Source organism: Carya illinoinensis, chromosome 8, assembly GCF_018687715.1.
Source record: "Carya illinoinensis cultivar Pawnee chromosome 8, C.illinoinensisPawnee_v1, whole genome shotgun sequence".
Lineage (NCBI taxonomy): Eukaryota > Viridiplantae > Streptophyta > Magnoliopsida > Fagales > Juglandaceae > Carya > Carya illinoinensis.
The window spans coordinates 9,262,650-9,288,189 of record NC_056759.1 but is presented as its reverse complement, the minus strand read 5'-3'; the positions used below and the strand labels follow the sequence as shown (position 1 = coordinate 9,288,189).

The following is a 25,540-nucleotide window of genomic DNA, read 5'->3' as shown; positions in this document are numbered from 1 at the left end:
TTTTTTTTTTTTTCATTATTCATTATAAAGTTAATGGTCGTATCAATTTCATGGAATCATCTATAGTTCTTTGTACATGTTGTTTAAAAGAAAGAGTTTTATTATTTATTATTTTCATACACTACACAGTATATATATTATTTTTTTAATTTTGTCTTCTTAAATTAATTAAAATTTTCTATTCATTATTTATACACCATATATTTAGTAGAGTATTACTATATTTATAAAAGAATTATATAAAAATAATCTTATAAATAGATATAATTTTATTTTATTCTTTAGATTTATTTTATAAAAAAAATAATTTTATAATATGATAAATCATATTAAGTTATATATGTTTGTAAGATTTTTTTGTATAATTTTTTGTTTATAGTTAGAATATTTTTTTTATTTAATAAAAAAATTAAAAAAAATTATGTTTAATATGTGATGTAAAAATAATCAATTAAATTATTTTTGAAAAAACGTTAACATGAAAAAATGCTAACTGTTAGATTTGAATGTTGAGGAGTATTAATGTATGTTATAAATAATAATAAAAAGGTAAATAAAAAATAATAATAGAATATTAAATAATAATAAATAATAAAAATATATAAAAAATAATAATAAAATAATATTCGCACAGCGCCAAATTCGACCATCTCAGCAGGCAGGTCACTATTCGGCGCGCGAGTCCCCGAGGCTTCTCTCCAGTCTCTTCCTTGGGCACGAAGGAAAGGAAAACAGCCGACGCGTTTTCCGAGGTAAATAAATTTTAACCAGCTGTTCTTTGAACACACGGAGCAACTTCATTCTTCTTCTTCCACGTTTTTCCTCTCCTCGGGGCTCTGGCCTTTAGTTTCATTTATTTTTTGATCTGTAGTTAATTTAATTCTTCCAGTTGCCTTGAGCTTTTCCATTTTTAAAAAATCATAATCTAATTAGCGGGTTATGGAAGAACAGAAATTTCTTGAAGACGACGACGACATAGTCGGAAGAATCAATTTTGATGGTCTTTTCGACGAATTACCGGAGGGCACGAATCTTTTCTCGATCGAACCCACGGTTTTCGACGAATCCTCTACGGCCGAGGCCTTTACGGACTCGTCCCGGGATTCGTTTTCTTCGTGGATCGACGAGATCGAGACCATGTTGATGAAAGACGATGACGGTGAATATGGCGGCGTGGAGCCGAATAAGAAGTTCTGCGATAACTTCTTGGCTGATATAATTGTGGACAAATCTTCTCGGGAGGGATCTAGTGAGGCCGACAAAGACTCTCCATGTGTTTCCGATGACGGAAGTGGTCATTGGGACAAGGAGAAGACCAATGAAGACAACCACGGTGACGGTCAAGTTGATACTGATAACCCCCTCTCCAAGAAACGGAGAAGGTACCAGTACTAATTTGATTGCGTACTAAATGTTGAAATTATATATATGTATGTATCTAAATAAATAAATAAATATATATATATATATATATATATATATATATATATATATATATATATATATATAGATACACACACATTGTGTGCGTGTTTGTGTGTTTTATGGTTAGTGTGTAAGTGATCGGTGGATGCATCTGAATTTGTCTTCAGGCAGCTGAGGAATAGGGACGCGGCGGTGAGATCAAGGGAGCGGAAAAAGATGTATGTGAGGGATCTCGAGATAAAGAGTAGGTATCTGGAAGGGGAATGTTTGAGACTGGGGCGTTTGCTTCAGTGTTGTTATGCAGAGAATCAAGCTTTACGCCTTGGTTTGCAGTCGGGCAGCGCATTTGGTGCTTCCATAACAAAGCAGGAGTCTGCTGTGCTCTTGTTGGGTATGAATAACATACAATATTGCCTCTTTTTTTTGTTTTTCCAAGCACATGTTATATAGTTCAATTGAGCTTATATGCTACAGAAAATATATTTTTGTGTATCAGTTGAGTGATTTTTAATTTCCAATTTGTTACTGAGAACGTTCTAATAAGTTACTCTTAACTTGTAATTTTGTCTTTAAAAGTAATAATAGACGTAGCTATATTTGTTTGCCTAGCTCACGAAAACTCATCAAATTGACTGGTACTCCACATCCTCAGCTTTCTGGGGAGAATCCCTGGTTGAGTCCTTCCATTTTCTCTGTTGGGTTTAAATGTCTTATAGCTAATATAAGGGAAGGGCTAAAGGAAAACAAACAAATTACCATCAATAGAAATTTGACAAATTTTATTCCCACCAAGATTTTTTTCCCCAAGGAATTATAGCGTTGCCGATTGTTTCTCTTAATAGTATTGATATTCTAAGGCCTCTACCCCATACAGCATCCACGTGGATTTGATTTAAACGATAAATTTTAAAATTGGAATCTTACAAATCAAATCTTACTATTTAATTTGACGTGGATGGTAGCATGTGGTGTAGAGGCTTTAGGCATTATTCTTATCTTATTTGTAATCAGAAAGTCTGACTTATTTAGTTTCCCAGTCTTAAGAATCAGGTTATGCGATCCAGGTGCTATGTATTTTTCTCCTGGATCATCCGTGTATCAGGAATTTAGACTTTACATGGGTGTGTATAAACTGTAGAAGATGTTCTATCCAGTTATATCATGCAACTTGCAGATATATTTGTTATCAAGTTCCATGTATCCTTTAATAGAACTCACGGCTTTTGATTGTGAAAGAGGTTGCTTTGCCTGTGCTTGCCATTTTATGGTTTTGTAAATCTTTAGTTTGAGCTTTTCCAAGTGCCATTAGGTGGTGTGAAATGAAAGAATATATTGTTTTCATTATGCATTATTTTTTATTATATTCTGGTAGCTCTCTATATTTTGTTTATTGACTTGGTTGACCGTGGTTACTTGCAGAATCCCTGCTGTTGGGTTCCCTGCTTTGGTTCCTGGGCATCATGTGCCTATTCACTCTGCCTACCATGCCCCCGTCAATTCTGAAAAGGGTTGCACTGGAAAAGGTAGGAAAGAAAAATCCAGGAGTGGCTCTAGGAGGGGCAAAAAGTAAGATGTTTGGATTCTTGATGGTCCAATCATTTGTAAAGAGTAGGCGATGCAAAGCTTCAAGGATGAAGATGAAACCGAATTACCTTGTTCTTTAAGGTTTTTTGTGTGTGACTTTCATCTTCCATTACAGAGTGAATATGTTGTTCTCCGTTCTTATGTTTAGGTGTTACTAGTAGGGAAGTGATGATAATAAAAATCAATGAACATGCTGGTAAAGACATAATAGTAAAATGAAGTAAGGTTCCTTGTCGAACGGTTAGAGCTATATGATATGTTATTCTTTGCACTATTTTCGCAGCGAACATCATTTGGCTATCTTACTTTCTGATTGATGATTTTGTGTTGAAGCAATGAGCTTTCTGTTTGCGTTATCGAGTCATGCTCTCCACCTATTTTTCTGCCCAATCATGGCTCGACTAAAACAATCGTTGCGAGTAAGAGGATTAGCATTGGTTTCTCTACGCAAAATTATATTTTTTGGAGATTGATTTTTCCATTCAAGAAAAATTCTCACGGTGGATTAGCCATAATTATTATTTTATTATTATTAATTTTTTTTAAAATTATTATTATTTATATATTTTACAATTAGGCCCAACTACATATATATGACATTAATAATACAAATATAATATATAAAAAATATAATTTTTTTAATATATTATATTAAAAATATAATAAAATGAGGTGAAGGTGAATGTTGTGTTTTGTTGTCGAGGAGGGAGAAAATGAAAGGGTTGTGAGAGAGAGAGTGGGAGGAGAGAGAAATAATTTGTAAAATAATATTTATAGAGTGAATAATAGATTTCCAAACTTATAAAAATACTGTTTATAAGTATATAAAATTATAGAGATGCATGATCCAACGGGGTCAAATTAAAGGTCATATTATGTAAATATGTTTTTTCATTTGCATATGCATATATCAATTCCAATGCTCTAAAATGGAGTTTCCTTCAACAGAAACTTATGAAGCTTTCTCTTAGACGGAAACCAAATTTCCAATAAAAGTCATTGAGAGTGCTCGAAGACAAAGATAGGATGAATCAACGTTAACTGCATATTTTCTATTCTTTTTTGGGGTCCAAAGCAATAGTTGAAGATATATATGAAGTATGTGAAAAATGATAGACATTTAGCTCAATAAGGTAATTGGGAAATGCATGTAGTTTATTATCTCACAGGAAAGAAAGAGATCTGTTACTTTTACATGCTAACAAAAATGGTAGATATGGTTGAAATACTATATGTTTTCATTTAACATGTTGCACTGCAAGGGACCTTCTCACGGCCATGGCCTTCGACTACACCCTTAGCCCACTTGATCTAACCATTTGGGCATGAAATATAGTGCAGCTATCACACAAGTACTACAAGCCCACATCTCATTTAATGAATGCACTTTAGTACCACATTGGTTATTTAATTACACAAGTCAGAACGCACTTGATTGCCTACCCACTTCTATCCATTCAGGCCAAAAAAGTTAACCAAATCATATAAGAGTAACATAATAAAAACAAATGTGTATAACAGCTAAAGTTGACCAAAATAGTGCATAACAATTAAACTAAGTCGGTGTATAAGAGCAACAAATTAAAACCAAATCAGTGCATAACAATTAAACCAAATCAGTGTATAAGAGTAACAAAAATAAAATAAAATCAATGTATAACAGCAATAAAATTAACTATATCAGTGTACAATAGTAACAAGATTAAACAAACTAGTGTATAACAATTAAACCAAATCAGTGAATAAGAGCAATAAAATTAAACCAAACATAACAACAAAATTTAACCAAATCTATGTTAGTATGAGGTCCTTACAAGACTCAATGAGCGAGCCAGAAGTCTCAGAGAGAGAGAGAGAGAGAGAGAGAGACAAAGAGAGACTCAAAGAGGGTGAGGGAAGGGCTCAAAGTATTGAAGGGGACGAGAGAGATGGGGTTGGGGTGTTCTATGGTTTTGGGGTTAGAGACTGAAGGGATTGGGTGAGGGATAGTGAGTGTGGTGGGGCTTCGCAAAGAAGGTTGAGTGAGGGGTGTTCAGTTTTGAGTTTCGTTTGGATGAGGGAGAAAGGTAGAACAATGACATGGGTTACGAACCGAGTTCGTCATATCAGGTGTGTGTTGTGCGATAGGCAAACAGGAGGTTAAGTAGAGTTTTTGTAAAATTTAAAATGAAGGATTGGTCATATCAAATAGAAGCAGTAACGAATATGGAAGCCTACTGAAAAATAATCTCATCAATAATGGGAGCCAAATCTATTTGTATTTTCTTTTATTCATATTTTTTTATGAATTGCTGTGTGCACGCGTGTATATATATATATATAGAATTATATAGAACATGATCTACGACTTATAGTTCAAAGTTAAAGTTGGAACGTTTGGTGAGGGATACGTGCAGTGTTTTTACAGCTTACACTAGTCAATAGTTTGTTAAAACTTAAGTCAGTGGTCTCAGATTGAATTTAGAAAGAACAATGTTAACTTAAGCCAGTGGTCTTAGATGGAATTTAGAAAGAACAATGTGCATGTGCTGTAGGAATTGGAATGGGAAAAGTGGAAAACTACGTACCCTTCGAATCTTCCCGACCGCCCCTGGTGAGTGACCTTTCTATCTTTCTAAATTGCTCTCACGATTTTTGTATTATTAAATTAATATATGTCACATCATTTTAACAAATAAAATTACTATTACGATAATACATCAAGTTTGAATATTTATTTCAACAGGTTGAATGAAGAAAGAAAAGTGCTTTTTTCTAGAAAATCTTGAATATTCTATTTTTCAACCCTTCAATCCTTTATTTCAACTGGGAATTTAACGTGGTCGAACCGTTCTGCATTAAAATGTACTTTGTAGTAATTTTCCCATCTCTGAAATTGGAGAAACTCAAATCAAATTTGAATTGGATCCCATATGCTATAATCATAAAAAGGTCTTATAAAAATAAATTAATAAATTTATAAAAATTTATATAATATGTTAAATTTATTTTATAATAAAATTAATTTTATAATGTAACATACCACATCATATAACATAAATTTGTATATTTATTTAATTTTCATCTTATTTAATCTGTAAATCTAAAAATGAGGCCAAAAACTCTAATCTTATTTAAATATTTAATAAACTTTTAGATGATTATTAATTATATGATAAAAATTCATATCAAATTGGAACTCAAATGAACAAATTAAAAATAAAAATATAAAAAAACAGAAAATTCAAACAGTCGGTTGTATTCCCCGAATGACCTTTAAAAACGGTCTTCTTCAAAGCACCAACCAACCTCGCCCAACCAGTTTCAGTACTCGGTCGGTTCTGTTTCAGCAACAACTCCTACTCCAACAACACAGAGCCCCGCCCCCCGAGCGTTTCTCCATGGATTCCGACTACGGCATTCCAAGAGAACTCTCCGAACTTCAAAAACTCCGATCTCTCTACCAACCCCAACTCCCTCCTTGTCTCCAGGTCTCCCCGCTTCCCCCTGTTAATACCTCTACACTTTTTGACTTTTTATTTTATTTTTTATTTTTCTTGCGTTATCTCCGATTGATTTTTCGCAAATCTTGGTGAATGAATTTAAAATATTTTCTTTTTTCTATGTGTCTTCCTCATCGTGTTCGACAAAACGTGTGTTCTGATTGCTGTCTAGATAGGCTATCGTTTCAAAGAACCGATGGAACTGCTCGGTTGGATATATTTTTGTTAACTGCCACTCTGCTTTTGTTCCGTATTGTTTGCTTGTTACTCTGTTTTTATTTATTCATGAAATCCTATTTTGATATCTTGATGCAAAAGAGGAGTTTTTTTTTTTTTTTTAAAAAAAAAAAACATCTTGTTGCTTGCTACTCAGTTAACATTTATTCACGCAATTAAGAATTTTTTCCTTTAAAATAAAAAATACATGTTGTCTCTTGGGCATGGCTCATAAACGGGGTAGAAAATATTGCTGATGTAATCATGCATTGCCGCTGTACAGGGAACTACTGTCAGGGTTGAATTCGGCGATGCAACTACCGCGGCTGACCCCAGTGACTTCCAATGCATAAGCCGATGTTTTCCCCACACTTATGGTCAGCCAATTGCTCACTTTCTCAGGGCAACTGCAAAAGTCCCAGATGCTCAGATTATAACTGAGCACCCGACTATTAGGTCCATCTGACGATCATTTCAAAGTCATCTCAGTTGTATAGATTCTTATATTACAATTACATCTTACCTGTCAAATGCATTGTCTTCTAACAGGGTGGGAGTAGTCTTTTGCGGGAGACAATCTCCTGGAGGACATAATGTTATATGGGGTCTTCTCAATGCTCTTAAAATCCACAACCCCAAGAGTACCTTACTTGGATTTCTTGGTAAGTTGAGTTTTCTATTAAGGTTCCACTATCTATTTCTTTTGTCATATGAGTTTCTATGTGTGTTTCCATTCTGTCGATGTATGTATTTTATAAACATGCATATACATACCTAGACGTGTATATTATATATGCGTGCAGACACACACACATATGTCAACAGATAATTAATCAGGCTTAATATACTTCATTTTCATTCATTCTCGATGAATTTTTTATATGTTTGGTTGTGCAAGTGCTTCATACCAAAAACCAGTCTCAGAAAGCTGCATTCTGTAACATGTTTCTTTGTCATTTTGGTTGGCATATGAAAGGATGGTGTTTGAATTTGACAGAAAAATATGTTATTTACTTCAGCTAATTCCTTTTCAACTGCAAACAGGTGGTTCAGAAGGTTTATTTGCAAAGACAACTCTCGAGATAACAGATGAAGTTCTTTCAACCTACAAAAATCAAGGTAGGTGATCATAGTAGGAAATTTTCATGTAGCAGTATTAAACTATCATGCATTAAAGCTTAAGAACTATTTGATTTGGTTGTACTTCACTAGGTGGTTATGATTTGCTGGGAAGAACAAAAGATCAAATTAGAACAACTGAGCAGGTTAATGCTGCCCTAATTTCTTGCCAAGATTTGAAATTGGATGGCCTTGTTATTGTTGGAGGTACAATGGACATAGTGGGGTTAAAGTTGGCAGGCATATATTTTTAATTTGAAATTATTGAACATGATATCTGGTGTTTTTTGAAGGGGTTACATCAAACACGGATGCTGCTCAGCTTGCAGAAACATTTGCTGAAGAAAAATGCGCAACAAAGGTATTCTACATGTGAATTTTCTATGATAGAATTATGAAATCCTCCAGTTGTATTTATAGGTGGTTTTCTAAAGATAATTGAATTTTCTTGAGCTTATGTTGTGATTCTATTGTGCATCTTGTGTAAATTTACTCAACTATAATTTTGAGCTACCGTGGTCTATAATTTAGAATCTTTTGGATTTTGCAGGTGGTTGGTGTTCCTGTTACTCTGAATGGGGATCTTAAAAACCAGTTTGTCGAAGCTAATGTTGGTTTTGACACAATAACTAAGGTATCTGCTAAATGATGCTGATTATGTACTTGTAAGCTCAAGCAATTACTCCTATGTTCTTGGAGGAAGTCCTCTTTTTCCCTTATGTGTCAGCAGTCTAGAGATATTGTGCATGAAAATTTGATACTCACAGAAGATCTCAAGCCTATTACGTTTTCTTTTTGGTTTTGGTTCTTATTATGTTGATACCATGCAACTAGTGGCTGGGACATGTGATGTGTGCACGCACATGCATGTCAACTTGGTTCATGTTAATAAAATTAGCATATTGATGTTTTTGTTTTGCCAACATCTGGGTACCATATGCTACTATACACTTGGCTACTGAATCATGTCATGAGATCATTTGTAATGGTAGAATCTTGATGTTGAGAATTAAATGCTCTTTTCAGGTCAATTCCCAGCTCATCAGTAATGTTTGCACTGATGCGCTCTCTGCAGAGAAGGTAATGGATTAATTCCCATAATTTGTTCCCTGTGAAACAGATGATATTTTCAGTCCATGATTGTTGACCTTGCTGTGCCATAGTCCTCTTCTTCTTGGTGATAAATCTTTGGTATCTGTTTTCTTCCTTGCTTTTTTATCTTGTTCAAATCAACAAGGCTACTTAATTTATTTTCTATTCCAGTATTATTATTTTATTCGACTCATGGGTCGAAAGGCATCACATGTTGCACTGGAGTGCGCCCTCCAGTCCCATCCAAACATGGTTAGTATTTGTTTTATTATATTATTTAATTTGATGTTTCAACTATGAACTTTTCAACATAGCTTCTACATTTTTATCTGTCAAAGTATTGTATGAATAGCCGAATTAATTGGCCTTGAGTAATCTGTAGATTATATATAAGCTTTACGAGAATTCTATACATAGAAAGAATGTAATTCCCTGAATGATTCTATCCTTATATGGAAACTATACTCTGTCAAATATGCTAACTATACAAGCCTAAGTAAATTAAGGAAGGTGAAAATAAGGAAAGTAGAATAATTATGGACAGCTGACATTATGGATCTCTTTTCTACGTGTAACCTGATACATTCTTTGCAGCTAATTCTTGGGGAGGAGGTGGCTGCATCAAAGCTTACACTTTTCGATATCACAAAACAAATTTGTGATGCAGTTCAAGCGAGAGCAGGACAAGGTATCAAATAGTTTAAGTTTTTTTTATGCCCTTGTTGGTGATAATTACTATCGTTATTATCTGATCTAGTCTATATATACCAGACAAGTACCATGGAGTTATCTTACTACCAGAAGGACTTATAGAAAGCATTCCTGAAGTTTATGCACTTTTGAAGGTAACTTAGGCAGTTTAATAATAATTCCTTCGAATGAACCACTGTTGTGGTTGCTTTTATGTTTCTTTTTGTATTTTCATGTGATATTAATGAGTAATCAATGCACATTAATGCTCTAATATTTACATTTTGTGACTCAGGAAATTCATGTTTTGCTCAGGCAAGGTGTTTCTACTGATAACATTTATACTCAACTTTCACCTTGGGCATTTGCTTTGTTTGAATTTTTGCCACCCTTTATTAAGAAACAGGTTCCAACTTTCCATAGACTTCTCCCATCCAAAGACACATTCCTTTTAATCTAATTTTATTCATTATAGGACCTATATAATTGAGATTTTGAATGTTACAGCTGCTCCTTTACCCTGAGTCAGATGACTCTGCACAATTATCCCAGGTATGGGCTTTAGATATTTCCATTATGAAAAGAAACGTTAAACTTTGAGATGTATAAGATGCTACTTCATTTTACAGATTGAGACAGAGAAGCTTTTTGCACATCTCGTGGAGACTGAAATGAACAAGCGTCTGGTACACAGTTGTTCTTCTTCGTACGCTGTTTCCTTTTTTCATGATTTTTTCTAAAGCTGATGATAATGGGATTTGTTTCTCTTTTTCTCATAATATTTTTCTGGGTGGGAAATCTCAGATTATGTTCCCTCTGTGTGTTTTTCTTTTTGGTTACATCAATCTCTACTTAACATCAAAGGAAATTCTAATCACTTGTAAAGAGGAAAGTTATTTTAATATCTTTAGGGCAAGGAAAACTGTTAAAAAAATCTTCAGGGCAAGGTTTTGGATTCCAATTGGCCCAACTACTCCCCACAAAATCCGAAATTTAATTGAGTGCATTAGGTTTTTGCTGCTTTCTTTTCTCTTTTCTTTTACTCTAGTATGACATTTTGCTGTAATTCCTAAGAATTTTAATCCTTACTGAAGTCCACAATGTGTGATCATTAAATATGCCTCCAACTTCTTGTTCTTGTTCAACTTCTATACTATGCTTGCCTCTCTTTTATTTTATTTTTATTTTTTTATATATTTTAAATTCAATGGGTTTTAATTATGATTCTTGGCTAGAAGCTAATTGCTTTTCGGATAAGAAATTATAACCTAGTAAGAATTGGTTTCACAGTTAACTAAGTACGTTTAGTTATCTTTAATGCAACAAGAGCCTTAGTTTCTGACCTTTCGTGTTCTAAACAGAAAGAGGGCACATACAAAGGGAAGAAATTTAATGCTATCTGCCACTTCTTCGGTTATCAGGCTCGGGGATCCTTAGTGTCAAATTTTGACTGTGACTATGCCTATGTATGTAAACACCAGGCTTTGCTTTGTTTCCTCATCCTTTTTTTGCTACTAATATTCTCCTCTTCTCGTGTTAATACTGAGACAATGTTCGTGCAGGTTCTTGGGCATATCTGCTATCATATTTTAGCAGCTGGTTTGAATGGTTATATGGCAACTGCAACTAACCTGAAGCATCCTGTGAAGAATTGGCGTTGTGGTGCTGCTCCAATTACCGTAGGGGTTTCTCTCTTTTAGTATTTTTATAGCCTTTCTCCCCCATAAAACCTGGAAAATATTGATTTTATAATTTTTTAATGTCTTATTTTTCAAAGTATTGTCCAGAGATTTTCATTCATTGATAATGCTTGCAGTTGTGGAGAATGTTGACTCCATTGATTGTATTTGATGAACATTAGGCAATGATGACTGTGAAGCATTGGTTTCAAAATTCAGGGGCCTTGTCAATGGGAAAACCTGCCATTCACCCAGCTACTGTGGACTTGAGGGGAAAAGCATATGAGTAAGTCTCCCAGCGATTGCGTGTGAGTTGCCCCAATGATATGGGGTTGTGATTTTGAATAAAGGAAGTGGAGAACAGAAAAAAAATATAGAAGAAACTGTGACTAGCTTTGAATTGAGTTCTTTTATTTTACATTTTTGGATAGGGCAATTGTTTCTCTCTTTCTCTATCTCTGTCTTTACAATTTTGGTCCCACAACTTCGCTTGAATAAAGCATTGAGTTTTGCTTCATGAGATATTATTGTTATTCTGGTTCTGAACTGGTGGATAATTTTGGTTGTAGGCTGTTGAGGCACAATGCTGCAAAATTTTTGTTGGACGACCTTTACAGAAATCCAGGACCACTTCAGTTTGATGGTCCTGGTGCTGATTCTAAGGCTGTAACTCTATGCGTTGAAGACCAGGATTACATGGGCCGCATCAAGAAATTGCAGGAATACCTTGATAAGGTGCTTACAATTCTATTATCTCAATATTTTAGTTTTACTCAAATGTGTGCCATGAACCTTGCTGTGAAAAAGAAGAAACACAGATAAAGCCTCAGTTTCAAGTTTTAGTAATCCATCACTTTCTGCTGATGGATTTATTCCTGTGGGATGTTTAAATGTGATGGCTACTGTTTTCTCATCGCAATCTTACATTCTCTTGCAATGCAATAATTTGTGATTTAACATAACCTATATTCCATTTATTCTCAGTTTAATCAGTAATTTGATAATTTGGGGTCACATCTCAGACTTGTTATAACTCATACCTTCTTCTATGCATCACATATTAGGCTTGTAAATATTTCCTTTTTTTTTTATTCATTCAATTGAAAGAATCACATCCATATACAATAACTACTACTCTCCCTGGTCATAATTGGTCCCAAAACTTATATGGGAAATATCGCAACTTGACCTTTGGCCACAACAGAAATTCTGAAACTACATCAACGCACCCATCACAAGTTGAAGTTGTGCAACCATAAATAAAACAAAAGTGGCTTCTATTTTGTATGACACTGGAACTTTATAGAAAGGCTCGAGAACCAATGAGCGTAGCCTATGGTGGATCTGGTCTAAGACTCATTCCATTTAACACCCTGCCAAGTCCCACATTGGATGGGTGAAGAATTATGGAAGTGAATGAGCAAGATAAATTTCGGCCAAAAAAGAATGAGCCAGATAAATGTGCATTGGGTTTTATTATGGTTTCAATGAGTTCCAACTGTAACGTCAAGTAGTCCTTTTGGATTATAAGCTCATATGTAGGTATAGCTTTCCTTAGGTCATTACATGCCCATTCCATAGCCTATCCCTTCTCTAATTCGCACTTTTGCTGATCAATATCTTGTGGTTGAAATGAATATCCTTAATTTTTTGCTTGCAATTTTCTTCATCTGTGAATTCGCTTATTGAATTCGTTTTTTCTTCCCAGGTACGAACCATCGTAAAGCCAGGATGTTCACAGGATGTTCTCAAAGCAGCTTTGAGTGTTATGGCTTCTGTGACAGAAGTTCTCTCTGTGATGGCGTCCCCTTCATCCAACTCATCTCTCTAAATATAGTTATGCGCAGCCAGATCTAATGACCATGATACTCGGATTTCAAAATATTAATATCCTGAAATTGTAGGTGTGCAACCGAGTTTGACTTTTTTATTCCAACATCAGCCAAATAATCAGGATCATTGTATTTCAAGCTCTGGAAGAGATGAAATTTTGTTTATGGTACCGTATACATTTTGTAGTTTCAATGGCATTGAGGTGTTCTACACAGTTTAATTCAGTTTCATGTGTCTGCAAATGGCATTGTTTGATGATTACTGCATAGTTTATGTGCCTTACAGGTGCCATGGAAGCAATTGCATGCCTTTCTTGTTACACCTGCATTGTGCTGGTGCAAAAGTATTTCATGAAAATGATAATAAACTCTAACCCTTTTTTCTCATATAGTTCAATAGCATCCTTGAGAAAGTTGGCGTGATTGATAAGAACTAATTTACTGGACCAGAAGCCGGTATATTACTTAGAGAAGTTCTACAGCCACAAAACATCAGTTTGCTGGATTATTTTTGTTACTCAAGCATTTCTCTATTACTTATTGTAGGACCATAACAATCACTAAAACGAGTAAAAAAGAATTGCTAAAAATCCAAAATCTGAATATTCGTTTATACTAGCCAATGTGACATGTTTAGTATTGTGTTTTGTGTGTCATTAAACAGGTCTGGAATCAAGTCAGCAAACATCTTTCCAGTGGCTAGAAATGAACTGGTTAATTTTCAAGTCCATCCTTTTTAATACAATGAAAATCATTTTCTTCGACCAAATAAATGTAAATATAGCATCATCAGACATAATATCTAGGCTCGTTTAAAGGCTAAAAAGGGATCATCAAGGCACCAATTTCTGTGTATCTGGGTGCAAGAGTGAGGTAGGAGAGTTGGCTTGGACGGCAAGTGGGTGCAGCGGATTGTAGAAGCCAAATAAATACAAATATAGGTAACAGATTTATTATACTTGAAGCATAAGATAAGTGAATGCGTGGGGAATAAATCCAAGAGTTAATACACGAACTACATTCAAATGAATCGATGGAGACCTACTTTTACCTGTAATATTATTGCTGCTTTCTGCTGTAGTTTGACAGGTTCCAAGTATCTGCACTTGGAACTGGCTGTGCCTGCTTTTTCAATGCCAAGACTTCCAAACTTGCCATCACTTGGTTCAGATAAAGGTTGCCATCCTCCTATGATCAGCTACATTGATAAGGCAGATTGGGTTCCTTTTCAGCCCATGAGAGGTGAGTTTAGTTTTCAATTTTTTTTGTGAATCTTATCCTCTATTTCTTGGCATTGTATCAGTTATTTCTATGGACTTAATTGGATCTCTGCACAAGCATGTATGAAAATCATTCAATTCATAAGTCCAATGATGTGTTATTAAGTGTCTGTTTGGGGTTGCAGTATGAGTTTTAAAAAATGTTTAAATATCTTAAAAGCTTTTTAATGAAAAAATTAGGTTGTTTGAATGTTCCATCTTAAGGCACTTTTATCTCAAATAAATTAAAAAGTACGTTTGTGAGAAAGTATTATTTTGATATTTTTTCTCAAATATGCTTTTCCAAATAGTGCACAACGTAATTCAAATTTTAAAAAGACTGTCAATGGACGAAAATACCCATACAACTTTCAAATAATTACAACTTTCAAACTTTCAAAAATATGGTCATAATGTTTACAAATTCAAATAATTATCATTTCTACCTCATATAACACCTTTTTAATTTGTTTTTAAACAAAAGTAACATATTTGAAAGTGATTTAAACATATAGTTATCAAACAATAAATAACTTTTTAATAGTAAAACTTATTATTTAAGTTATAAGATATAAGCTCTAAAATTATAAGTTATAATTCTCAACCATAATTCCAAACATGCTATAAATATAAAGTTCCATTAAATTGATATTAGATGCAATGTGAGTCAAGAGTTGATAAATGGTGTCAAAATTTAAATTGCTCCATAAATATCTATCTATCTTAAATTCAATCTACTCTCATACCTAAGTTTTACATTCAAAATTTATTATTGTCACTGTGTATTATCTTATGACTGTATAAGGTATGGAGACAAAATTTAAATTTAGAAAACAATGCTCTTATAATATGTTAAATTATTCCTCGTTCTAAAAAATTAAGTTAATCGGAATTTTCTAAAATTATATTCTAACAATACAACCATTAGAACATAATGTTACACAAAATAGTGAGATATATCCTTAAAAAATTAATTTTTTTCATGTAGATCTTATATTTACTTATTTTTTTCAAAATGAGTGAATGACGTTTGCATATTCTATGATTGCAAATATTATTTTTCATCATATAAACCATTCCCTATAACTTTTTTCTCATAATATTCTACCATTCTTGAATCGAAAATATGCCAAATCTTCCCCTCAAGCAATGTCTGCTTGAGCATTTCACCAGAGGAGTTAACAGAGAGATGGTTAAACTGCCATGGACTAGGAAACGCATGCAGTACTACTTAAGGCACACGTACGGTAATCACATTATTGCAAATTTAATATTAGGTGTCTACAAGTCGAGTAATATTTTCATTGAAAAAATATTATTTGTACTTATAATTTTATTTAAATAGTCACATGTGATTATTTGTTAATTGTTGAAAATAGTGAAAATTTTTAAGTTTGGAATTTGAAATTTAAATTAAAAAAAAATAACTGATAAAATGAGACTACCACTCAACATTATCTAATATTATGCATAAAATTATATCTACATGTAGCAATACTCATTTTCATTTATACAGTCGTGTGAATCAATGAAGTGACCTCTTTGGATTCTAATTTCTCTCTATATGAGAGAGGCAAGCCTCTTAAAGGCCAACCATTGTTAGAAAAATTATCAAAATTGTAAAAGAAAAATTGAAATAGCTATCGATCCTACCCTAAAATATTCTTAAAAAGTCTAGAATTTTTCCTAAAAATTCAAAACTTTCATCCCAACAAAGTTTGAAAGCCATAAATTATGGTTCTCTAAAACTCATAATTCCTCCTTTCTCATAAATTAAGGTAGGGGAATCTTGGGTCGACCAATGTATTGGTTGTTTTTTTAAGTTAATCATATATTGTTATTGGACTAGATTACAGAATTGGAGAAGATTGCAGTAATTAATCGGATATGGCTCCTAATTTTGGAGAAGATTGCAGTAATTAAAACTCATGCACGGCTAAAAAAAGGGAAACACATACGTTAATCATACATTGTTATTGGACTAGATTACAGATTGCATAATTAATCGGATATGGCTCCTTTTTTTAGAAAAAGGATAACAAAGTTCAGATTATTCTCCGTGGACTCGGTATTGTCGGCGTCGGATATGGCTCTGTTTTTCTCTCTTTTACTGACAACAATCGCCCGAATATCTGGAATCTTAGAAGATCAATCCAAACCAATAGTAACGCTAGAAAACATCACTTTTTCTTTTTTTATAATTCCTTCATGTTCGTTAATAGTTGTCTTGACAATCATAAACAGCTTAGGAAACCAAGGCAAGGAAAAGAACCTGGAAGTGTTGAAAACAAATGGAGGAAAAGAGAGGCTACAATGCTCACGTCGTGGTTCTTCCCTTTCCTGCACAAGGCCATATAAATCCACTGCTCCAATTTTCTAAACGTTTAGACTCGAAAGGGATCAAAATCACTGTATCCACTACACTTTCTAGCGTCAAGTCCATGCAATCTCGAGCTGGGTCAATTACACTAGAATCAATATATGATGACAACACTGAAGGAGCGCTTGCAAGACCAGCAGCGTTGATGGGGTTCCTCGAGAAGTTTGAAGTTGTTGGAGCACATTGCTTAGGAGAACTCTTCAAGAAGCTAGAAAATTCTGAGTATCCTGTGAAGGGATTGGTTTATGATGCTAATTTACCATGGGCTCTGAACATAGCTCAGCAACTCGGTGTTGCTAGTGTTGCATTTTTCACTCAATCATGTGCTGCAATTGCTTGCTACTACCCCATGTACGTAGAGATGTGTGGCAAACCACTATCGGTTCCTGCCTTTTCAATGCCTGGATTGCGACAACCTGCACTTCCAAACCCTGCATCCTTTGGTTCAGAGACAGAACGCTTTCCCCCCTTAATCAAACACATATTAAACCAATTCAGCAACATTGAGAAGGCTGATTGGATCCTGTTTAACTCATTCTATAAGTTGGAAGAGGAGGTGAGCTTGGTTTTTTTTTTTAAACTATTTTACAGGGCATTATATCTGCTCTTTCTTTCTATTTTCAATTTCTTTTTCCTGGTTCTTCAATCTTTAAAAGATTATTGCTATCACTTTTGTGGATTGGCATGATACAAAGTTCAACAAAGACCCAAACATAGTAAGTAAACTTACAAGAGATTCATATCTAGAAGTGGAAATAATGACACCAAGCATTAATCCGAGTTGCTAGCCAACCCTATCCTATGTTTGTTATGCATTAAAAAAAATGTGTGCATATGCTCACCCTTGGGGTATCGACAAAATAGAGAGAATTTCTCTGATTTGCAGGCTCAAGTTTGAGAAATTATAAAAAAATTTGATTTTGCCCAAAATTTAAACAGTTTGCATACCTAAATTTTACATTCTTAAGTCATTTTCACCAGAGTAATCTAGGGATAAGTTCCAAATGCGTAAGTTTTATGCAAGTGATTTTGTTAAAAAATAGAGTTTTTTACACTTTTTTGTAATGTATTATACTTTTTTATAAAATATACCTATGCAAAATTTGTACATTTGGAATTTGTATATATCATTATTTTTGTTAACGATTTACTCATACAATGTGTGACAAGGTAAATGTGGCTAACATGTAGGTTCTAAAGTGGATAACGAATCTCTACCCTACAGTTAGAACTATCGGACCAACTCTACCATCTGTTTATCTCGACAAGAGGCTGGAAGATGACAAATGTTACGGTTTCAATCTCTATAAGCCAATCAGCGAGACATACATGCAATGGCTAAACTCAAAGGAACCTGCTTCAGTGGTGTATGTCTCATTTGGAAGTACTGCAGCTTTGAATGCTCCACAAATGATAGAAATGGCACATGCCCTAAGGCAAACCAGCAGCAACTTCTTGTGGGTAGTGAAGGAAACCGAAGAGAGTAGTCTCCCCAACAAATTTGTGGAGGACACGTCAGGGAAAGGATTGGTTGTGGCATGGTGCTCGCAGCTAGAGGTGCTGGCCCATCAAGCTATCGGATGCTTTATAACACATTGCGGATGGAACTCGACTATGGAAGGAGTAAGCTTAGGAGTGCCGATGGTGGGAATGCCACAGTTTCTAGACCAAATGGCGAATGCATATTTGTTGGAGAAAGTTTGGGAAGTGGGAGTTCAGCCAAAAGTAGATGAAAAGGGTCTTGCTAGTGGGGAAGAAATCGAGAGCTGCATCAACCAAGTTATGCAGGTTGGAGGAAGAAGGAAGGAGTTTAAGAAGAAAGCCATGCAGTGGAAACAGTTTGCAATGGAGGCAATGAATGAGGGTGGAAGTTCAGATAAGTGTATAGATGAGATTATTGGTCGACTAGTTTGCAGCTGAAATTCGACTTAGTTTTGGGTTATGGGCTTCCAACTGTAAGAACAAAGACGAAGCCTCGACATCGGTTTATTATTATTTCTTCCTAAAATTGTAGCAAATTCGTTCATTGATTCTCAATTTGCAATGATGTTGTTTTATTTTGGGTAATTCTTTTACATCATTGCGATTTATTAATGGAAAATTATATTTTTAAGTCAGTGTGTGTAGAGTGCACGGATAAATAATTTATATTATAATTTGATTTAAAAGATAAATTTTAAAATTAAATATTATGAACCAAATCTTATCATTCTTTTTTATACAACAAAGGTGGCGAGTTTTGAATCTAAATTTTCGATTTGAAGAATCAGGCCATATGTCATTAGACCATCAAACTCATAGCTATCAAATCTTATCATTAATTGATGTACACGCTATCTTCAAAATAGAATAATTCTTTATTAATTAAGAGGAAATAATAGATATTTAAAATGTTTCTGCTCAATGTGCTTATGGAACTGTGCCCTTCTTCTTGCATTTTATGATTCAATGAAGCATTTTGCTAGTTTTGAATCCCAATTCCATTACAGGAAGGAGCTTTTGTGCAGGAGAGCTGCACAGGGATGACACATCAGTGTGAATTAAAAAAATAAAAAACTAAATGAAAGGCGAAAAAAGCAAACGGAATCAAAGAAGAAAAAGAAAACAAAAGGAGGGAAACTGCAGTTCTCCCTTGCGACACCGTAATCCTTCCCAACTAGCATTTTCAAACCCCAACTGTAGAGTTCAGAAGCATCTTCTTTAGGCTCACCATTAGTACCACACTCTATTGTTTGCTTTCATTGCTTACAATAATCAATGAAGGTCGAAAATGGTAATGAAACCGAGAAAAATAAAAAGAAAGAAAGCAATTGGAGCTAGCATTAGCCATAAGAGAGAGCAATCCAAAGCTCTAGAATGTTACAAATGTTACAGAATGATTGCCCTCTTGCGAATTCTTAGATCAACATAAAAGACAAGCATAGATCTTGTTAGCATTGCCTACACAGTACACGACCTTACCCATTCCTATATAGCCATTAAAGCAAAGTAAAAAGTAATTAATTTGATATATATAATAAGAAAATTAATTACAGCAAAAGTAATGCCTGGAACAATCTTTGTAGCTAACTCCAAAAGTATATGACCATAGTTTAAATGGGATGCAAATGTAAAATTTAATTTACTGAAATAGAAATCTTCAACTATCATGAAAATCACATAATCATCTTTTATACGGAAATAAATATTTCACAAAACATACCAGAATCAGCCATAATGAAATCTTCTTCTTGAAGGAAGCTTGTAGAAATTATTTCTCACACTTAACTCTTTTTCTTTACTTCACCAGAATGTATGGGAAAATCTGATAAAAAATGAAAATGTGGGTAAAAAGATGATAATTCCTACGTACAAAAAAACAAACAGTTATCCTACTTCTCATAAAAGTGGGTAGATAGGAAAATAACTTCCCCTATTATCTCTCACTAATTAAGTAACCGTGCATCTCTTTTCCGAAGCTAAGAACCACCTTATCTCATTAAGTCCAAATAATGTCCATATTATCCTTTCATGTGGGACATATTTTAACGTTCTCCCACTTGACCCATATGAATGACACTTATTTGGATTGACAAGGTAAATATAATATGCGCATAACATTAGCTTATTCGCACTTTAGTGAGATTACAATAATATCATAATTAAATAACTTACCAACATGAGTTATGGCTGTAAATATCAATAAGGTGACATCTTCCCTTCCATGCACTACAATGCTAGAAAATCACTTAATTATAATCCATAATAGGAAGTAACTCTAATGTCCTCATAATATCTTTGTCAAAGACGATTCCTGTCATCAATTATCGATCTTCATAATTACGTAACTGATGGTAAGTAGGAAAAATGTTAGAAATACAATTAGTGAAATCTCTATAGATGTTATAGAACAAAAAACATAAAGATCCACAAACATACCTCAGGGATTGTAACAAAGACCCATGAGATCAACATGTTCTTTAAATGTCTTTGGTGCTAACCTTTTAGTCAAAAGATCTGCAATCATGAGCTCAGTCTTAATATGTTCTATAAACACTGTTTGTTTATGAACTTCCTCCTTAACGGCCAAATATTTGAGCTCCATATGCTTAGCACAATTAGAATATTTGCTGTTCTTGGAGAAAAGGAGTTTTGCAAAATTATCAACAATACATTCTCAGCGGCTTGGCAATACTGCCAACAATTTCAAGTCTCGAGATAAAATTCTGCAACCATAAAGCATGAACTGTGGCCTCAAAGCATGCCATAGATTTAGCTTCCATAGTAGATGCTCCTATGATAGTCTTTTTAACGTTTTTCCATGATATTGCTCCTCCAGCTAATATAAACAAGTAACCAAAAGTTAACTTTCGACTATCAATACAACCAGCAAAATCTGAGTCGGAGTAGCCAACCATCTCCAACTGATCAGACCTTTGATACATGAGCATATAATGTCTTGTTCCCTTTAGGTGTCTTAAAACCTTCTTTTCAGCCTTTCAATGCTCCATTCCGGAATTACTTTGGTATCTCCTGAGCATTCCAACTACAAAACTAATGTCCAGTCTTGTACAAGTTTGAGCATACATCAAGCTTCCAACAACAAAATTATATTCTAACAATACAACTATTAGAACAAAATGTTACACAAAATAGTGAGGTATATCGTTAAAAAATTAATTTTTTTCATGTAGATCCTGTATTTACTTATTCTTTTCAAACTGAGTGAGTGACGTTTGCGTATTCTATGATTATAAATATTATTTTTCATTATATAAACTATTCCCTACAACTTCTTTCTCATAATATTCTACCATTTTTTAATCGAAAATATGCCAAATCTTCCCCTCAAGCAGTGTCTGCTTGAGCATTTCACCAGAAGAGTTAACAGAGAGATGGTTAAACTGCCATGGACTAGGAAACACATGCAGTACTACTTAAGGCACACGTACGGTAATCACGTTATTGCAAATTTAATATTAGGTGTCTACTAGTCGAGTAATATTTTCATTGAAAAAATATTATTTGTACTTATAATTTTATTTAAATAGTCACACGTGATTATTTGTTAATTGTTGAAAATAGTGAAAATTTTAAAGTTTGGAATTTGAAATTTAAATTAAAAAAAAAATACTGATAAAATGAGACTACCACTCAACATTATCTAATATTATGCATAAAATTATATCTACATGTAGCAATACTCATTTTCATTTATACAGTCGTGTGAATCAATGAAGTGACCTCTTTGGATTCTAATTTCTCTCTATATGAAAGAGGCAAGCCTCTTAAAGACCAACCATTGTTAGAAAAATTATCAAAATTATAAAAGAAAAATTGAAATAGCTATCGATCCTACCCTAAAATATTCTTAAAAAGTCTAGAATTTTTCCTAAAAAGTCAAAACTTTGATCCCAACAAAGTTTGAAAGCCATAAATATGGTTCTCTAGAACTCATAATTCATCCTTTCTCATAAATTAAGGTAGGGGAATCTTGGGTCGACCAATGTATTGCTCGTTTTTTTAAGTTAATCATACATTGTTATCGAACTAGATTACAGAATCGGAGAAGATTGCAGTAATTAATCAGATATGGCTCCTATTTTTGGAGAAGCTTGCAGTAATTAAAACTCATGCATGGCCAGAAAAAAGGGAAACACATACGTTAATCATACATTGTTATTGGACTAGATTACAAATTGCATATTAATCGGATATGGCTCCTATTTTTAGAAAAAGGAGAACAAAGTTCAGATTATTCTCTGTGGACTCGGTATTGTCGGAGTCGGATATGGCTCCTTTTTTCTCTCTTTTACTAACAACAGTCGCCCGAATATCTGGAATTTTAGAAGATCAATCCAAACCAATAGTAATGCTAAAAAATAGCACTTTTTCTTTTTTATAATTCCTTCATGTTTGTTAATAGTTGTCTTGACAATCATAAGTAGCTTAGGAAACAAAGGAAAGGAAAAGAAACTGGAAGTGTTGAAAACAAATGGAGGAAAAGAAAGGCTACAGTGCTCACGTCGTGGTTCTTCCGTTTCCTGCACAAGGCCATATAAATCCAATGCTCCAATTTTCTAAACGTTTGGCCTCGAAAGGGATCAAAATCACTGTATCCACTACACTTTCTAGCGTCAAGTCCATGCAATCTCGAGCTGGGTCAATTACACTAGAATCAATATATGATGACAACACTGAAGGAGGGCTCGCAGGACCAGCAGCGTTGATGGGGTTCCTTGAGAAGTTTGAAGTTGTTGGAGCACATTGCCTAGGAGAACTCTTCAAGAAGCTAGAGAATTCTGAGTACCCTGTTAAGGGACTGGTTTATGATGCTAATTTACCATGGGCTCTGAACATAGCTCAGCAACTCGGTGTTGCTAGTGCTGCATTTTTCACTCAATCATGTGCTGCAATTGCTTGCTACTACCCCATGTACGTAGAGATGTGTGGCAAACCACTATCGGTGCCTGCCTTTTCAATGCCTGGATTGCGACAACCTGCACTTCCAAACCCTGCATCCTTTGGTTCAGAGACAGAACGCTTTCCCCCCTTAATCAAACACATATTAAACCAATTCAGCAACATCGAGAAGGCTGATTGGATCCTGTTTAACTCATTCTATAAGTTGGAAGAGGAGGTGAGCTTGGTTTTTTTTTTAAACTATTTTACAAGGCATTATATCTGTTCTTTCTTTCTATTTTCGATTTCTTTTTCCTTTGCTTGTTCAATCTTTAAGATTATTGCTATCACTTTTGTGGATTGGCACGATACAAAGTTCGACAAAGACCCAAACATAGTAAGTAAACTTAAAAGAGATTCATATTTGGAAGTGGAAATAATGACACCAAGCATTAATCCGAGTTGCTGGCCAACCCTATACTGTGTTTGTTATGCATTAAAAAAATGTGTGCATATGCTCACCCTTGGGGTATCGACAAAGTAGAGAGAATTTCTCTGATTTGCAAGCTCAAGTTTGAGAAGTTATAAAAAATTTGATTCTGCCCAAAATTTAAACTGTTTGCATACCTAAATTTTACATTCTTAAGTCATTTTCAACAGAGTAATCTAGGGACAAGTCCCAAATGCGCAAGTTTTATGCAAGTTATTTTGTTAAAAAAGAGAGTTTTTTACACTTTTTTGTAATGTAGTCTACTTGTTTTATAAAATATACCTATGCAAAATTTGTACATTTGGAATTTGTATATATCATTATTTTTGTTAACAATTTAATCATACAAGGGGTGACAAGGTAAATGCGGCTAAGATGTAGGTTCTAAACTGGATGACGAATCTCTACTCAACAGTTAGAACTATCGGACCAACTCTACCATCTGTTTATCTCGACAAGAGTTTGGAAGATGACAAAGATTACGGTTTCAATCTCTATAAGCCAATCAGCGAGACATGCATGCAATGGCTAAACTCAAAGGAACCTGGTTCAGTGGTGTATGTCTCATTTGGAAGTGCTGCAGCTTTGAATGCTTCACAAATGATAGAAATGGCACACGCCCTAAGGCAAACCAGCAGCAACTTCTTGTGGGTAGTGAAGGCAACCGAAGAGAGTAGTCTCCCCAACAAATTTGTGGAGGACACGTCAGAGAAAGGATTGGTTGTGGCATGGTGCCCGCAGCTAGAGGTGCTGGCCCATCAAGCTATCGGATGCTTCATAACACATTGCGGATGGAACTCGACTGTGGAAGGAGTAAGCTTAGGAGTGCCTATGGTGGGAATGCCACAGTTTCTAGACCAAATGACGAATGCATATTTGTTGGAGAAAGTTTGGGAAGTGGGAGTTCAGCCAAAAGTAGACGAAAAAGGTCTTGCTAGTGGGGAAGAAATTGAGAGCTGCATTAGCCAAGTTATGCAGGCTGGAGGAAAAGGGAAGGAGTTTAAGAAGAAAGCTATGCAATGGAAACAGTTTGCAATGGACGCAATGAATGAGGGTGGAAGTTCAGATAAGTGTATTGATGAGATTATTGGCCGACTAGTTTGCACCTAAAATTCTACCTGGTTTTGGGTTATGGGCTTCCAACTGTAAGAACAAAGAAGAAGCCTCGACATCGGTTTATTATTCTTTATTCCTAAAATTGCAGCAAATCCATTCATTGATTCTCAATTTTCAATGATGTTGTTTTATTTTGGGTAATTTTTTTACATCATTGCGATTTATTAATGGAAAATTATATTTTTAAGTCAATGTGTGTAGAGTGCACGGATAAATAATTTATATTATAATTTGATTTAAAAGATAAATTTTAAAATTAAATATTATGAACCAAATCTTATCATTCTTTTTTATACAATGAAGGTGGGGAGCTTTGAATCTAGATTTTCCATTTGGAGAATCAGGTCATATGTTATTAGGCCATCAGACTCTTAGCTATCAAATCTTATCATTAATTGATATACATGCTATCTTCAAAATAGAATAATTCTTTATTAATTAAGAGGAAATAAGAGATATTTAAAATGTTTCTGCTCAATGTGCTTATGGAACTGTGCCCTTCTTCTTGCATTTTATGATTCAATGAAGCATTTTGCGAGTTTTGAATCCCAATTCCATTACAGGAAGGAGATTTTGTGCAAGAGAGCTGCACAGGGATGACACATCAGTGTGAATTAAAAAAAATAAAAAACTAAATGAAAGACAAAAAAAGCAAACAGAATCAAAGAAGAAAAAGAAAACAAAAGGAGGGAAACTGCAGTTCTCCCTTGCGACACCGTAATCCTTCCCGACTAGCATTTTCGAACCCCAATTGTAGAGTTCAGAAGCATCTTCTTTAGGCTCACCATTAGTACC

At 34.3% G+C, this 25,540-nt stretch overlaps 4 protein-coding genes across 4 annotated transcripts; all 4 read left to right on the top strand.

The window, feature by feature from the left end:
• The first annotated feature begins 774 nt into the window (after positions 1 to 774).
• LOC122318414 (bZIP transcription factor 60) lies at positions 775 to 3,296 on the top strand. The gene is made up of 3 exons (XM_043135721.1): positions 775 to 1,382; positions 1,593 to 1,816; positions 2,845 to 3,296. The coding sequence occupies exons 1-3, from the start codon at positions 940 to 942 to the stop codon at positions 3,087 to 3,089; spliced, it is 912 nt and encodes a 303-aa protein (XP_042991655.1). The 5' UTR covers positions 775 to 939; the 3' UTR covers positions 3,090 to 3,296.
• A 2,981-nt stretch (positions 3,297 to 6,277) lies between these two features.
• LOC122274226 (pyrophosphate--fructose 6-phosphate 1-phosphotransferase subunit alpha-like) lies at positions 6,278 to 18,875 on the top strand. Its single transcript, XM_043083242.1, has 21 exons — positions 6,278 to 6,479; positions 6,991 to 7,163; positions 7,257 to 7,369; positions 7,752 to 7,826; positions 7,920 to 8,033; positions 8,120 to 8,187; positions 8,377 to 8,460; positions 8,853 to 8,906; positions 9,090 to 9,170; positions 9,513 to 9,606; positions 9,690 to 9,763; positions 9,904 to 10,014; positions 10,116 to 10,160; positions 10,238 to 10,294; positions 10,970 to 11,074; positions 11,171 to 11,287; positions 11,470 to 11,573; positions 11,857 to 12,022; positions 12,996 to 14,361; positions 16,623 to 17,314; positions 17,950 to 18,875. The coding sequence occupies exons 1-19, from the start codon at positions 6,390 to 6,392 to the stop codon at positions 13,116 to 13,118; spliced, it is 1,848 nt and encodes a 615-aa protein (XP_042939176.1). The 5' UTR covers positions 6,278 to 6,389; the 3' UTR covers positions 13,119 to 14,361; positions 16,623 to 17,314; positions 17,950 to 18,875.
• LOC122274377 (mogroside IE synthase-like) lies at positions 16,670 to 18,678 on the top strand. The gene is made up of 3 exons (XM_043083416.1): positions 16,670 to 17,314; positions 17,415 to 17,474; positions 17,950 to 18,678. The coding sequence occupies exons 1-3, from the start codon at positions 16,670 to 16,672 to the stop codon at positions 18,676 to 18,678; spliced, it is 1,434 nt and encodes a 477-aa protein (XP_042939350.1).
• A 3,786-nt stretch (positions 18,876 to 22,661) lies between the features above and the next one.
• LOC122319421 (UDP-glycosyltransferase 74E2-like) lies at positions 22,662 to 24,937 on the top strand. The gene is made up of 2 exons (XM_043137485.1): positions 22,662 to 23,377; positions 24,011 to 24,937. Exons 1-2 carry the CDS (start codon positions 22,733 to 22,735, stop codon positions 24,737 to 24,739), a joined length of 1,374 nt encoding a protein of 457 aa, XP_042993419.1. The 5' UTR covers positions 22,662 to 22,732; the 3' UTR covers positions 24,740 to 24,937.
• Positions 24,938 to 25,540: the final 603 nt, after the last annotated feature.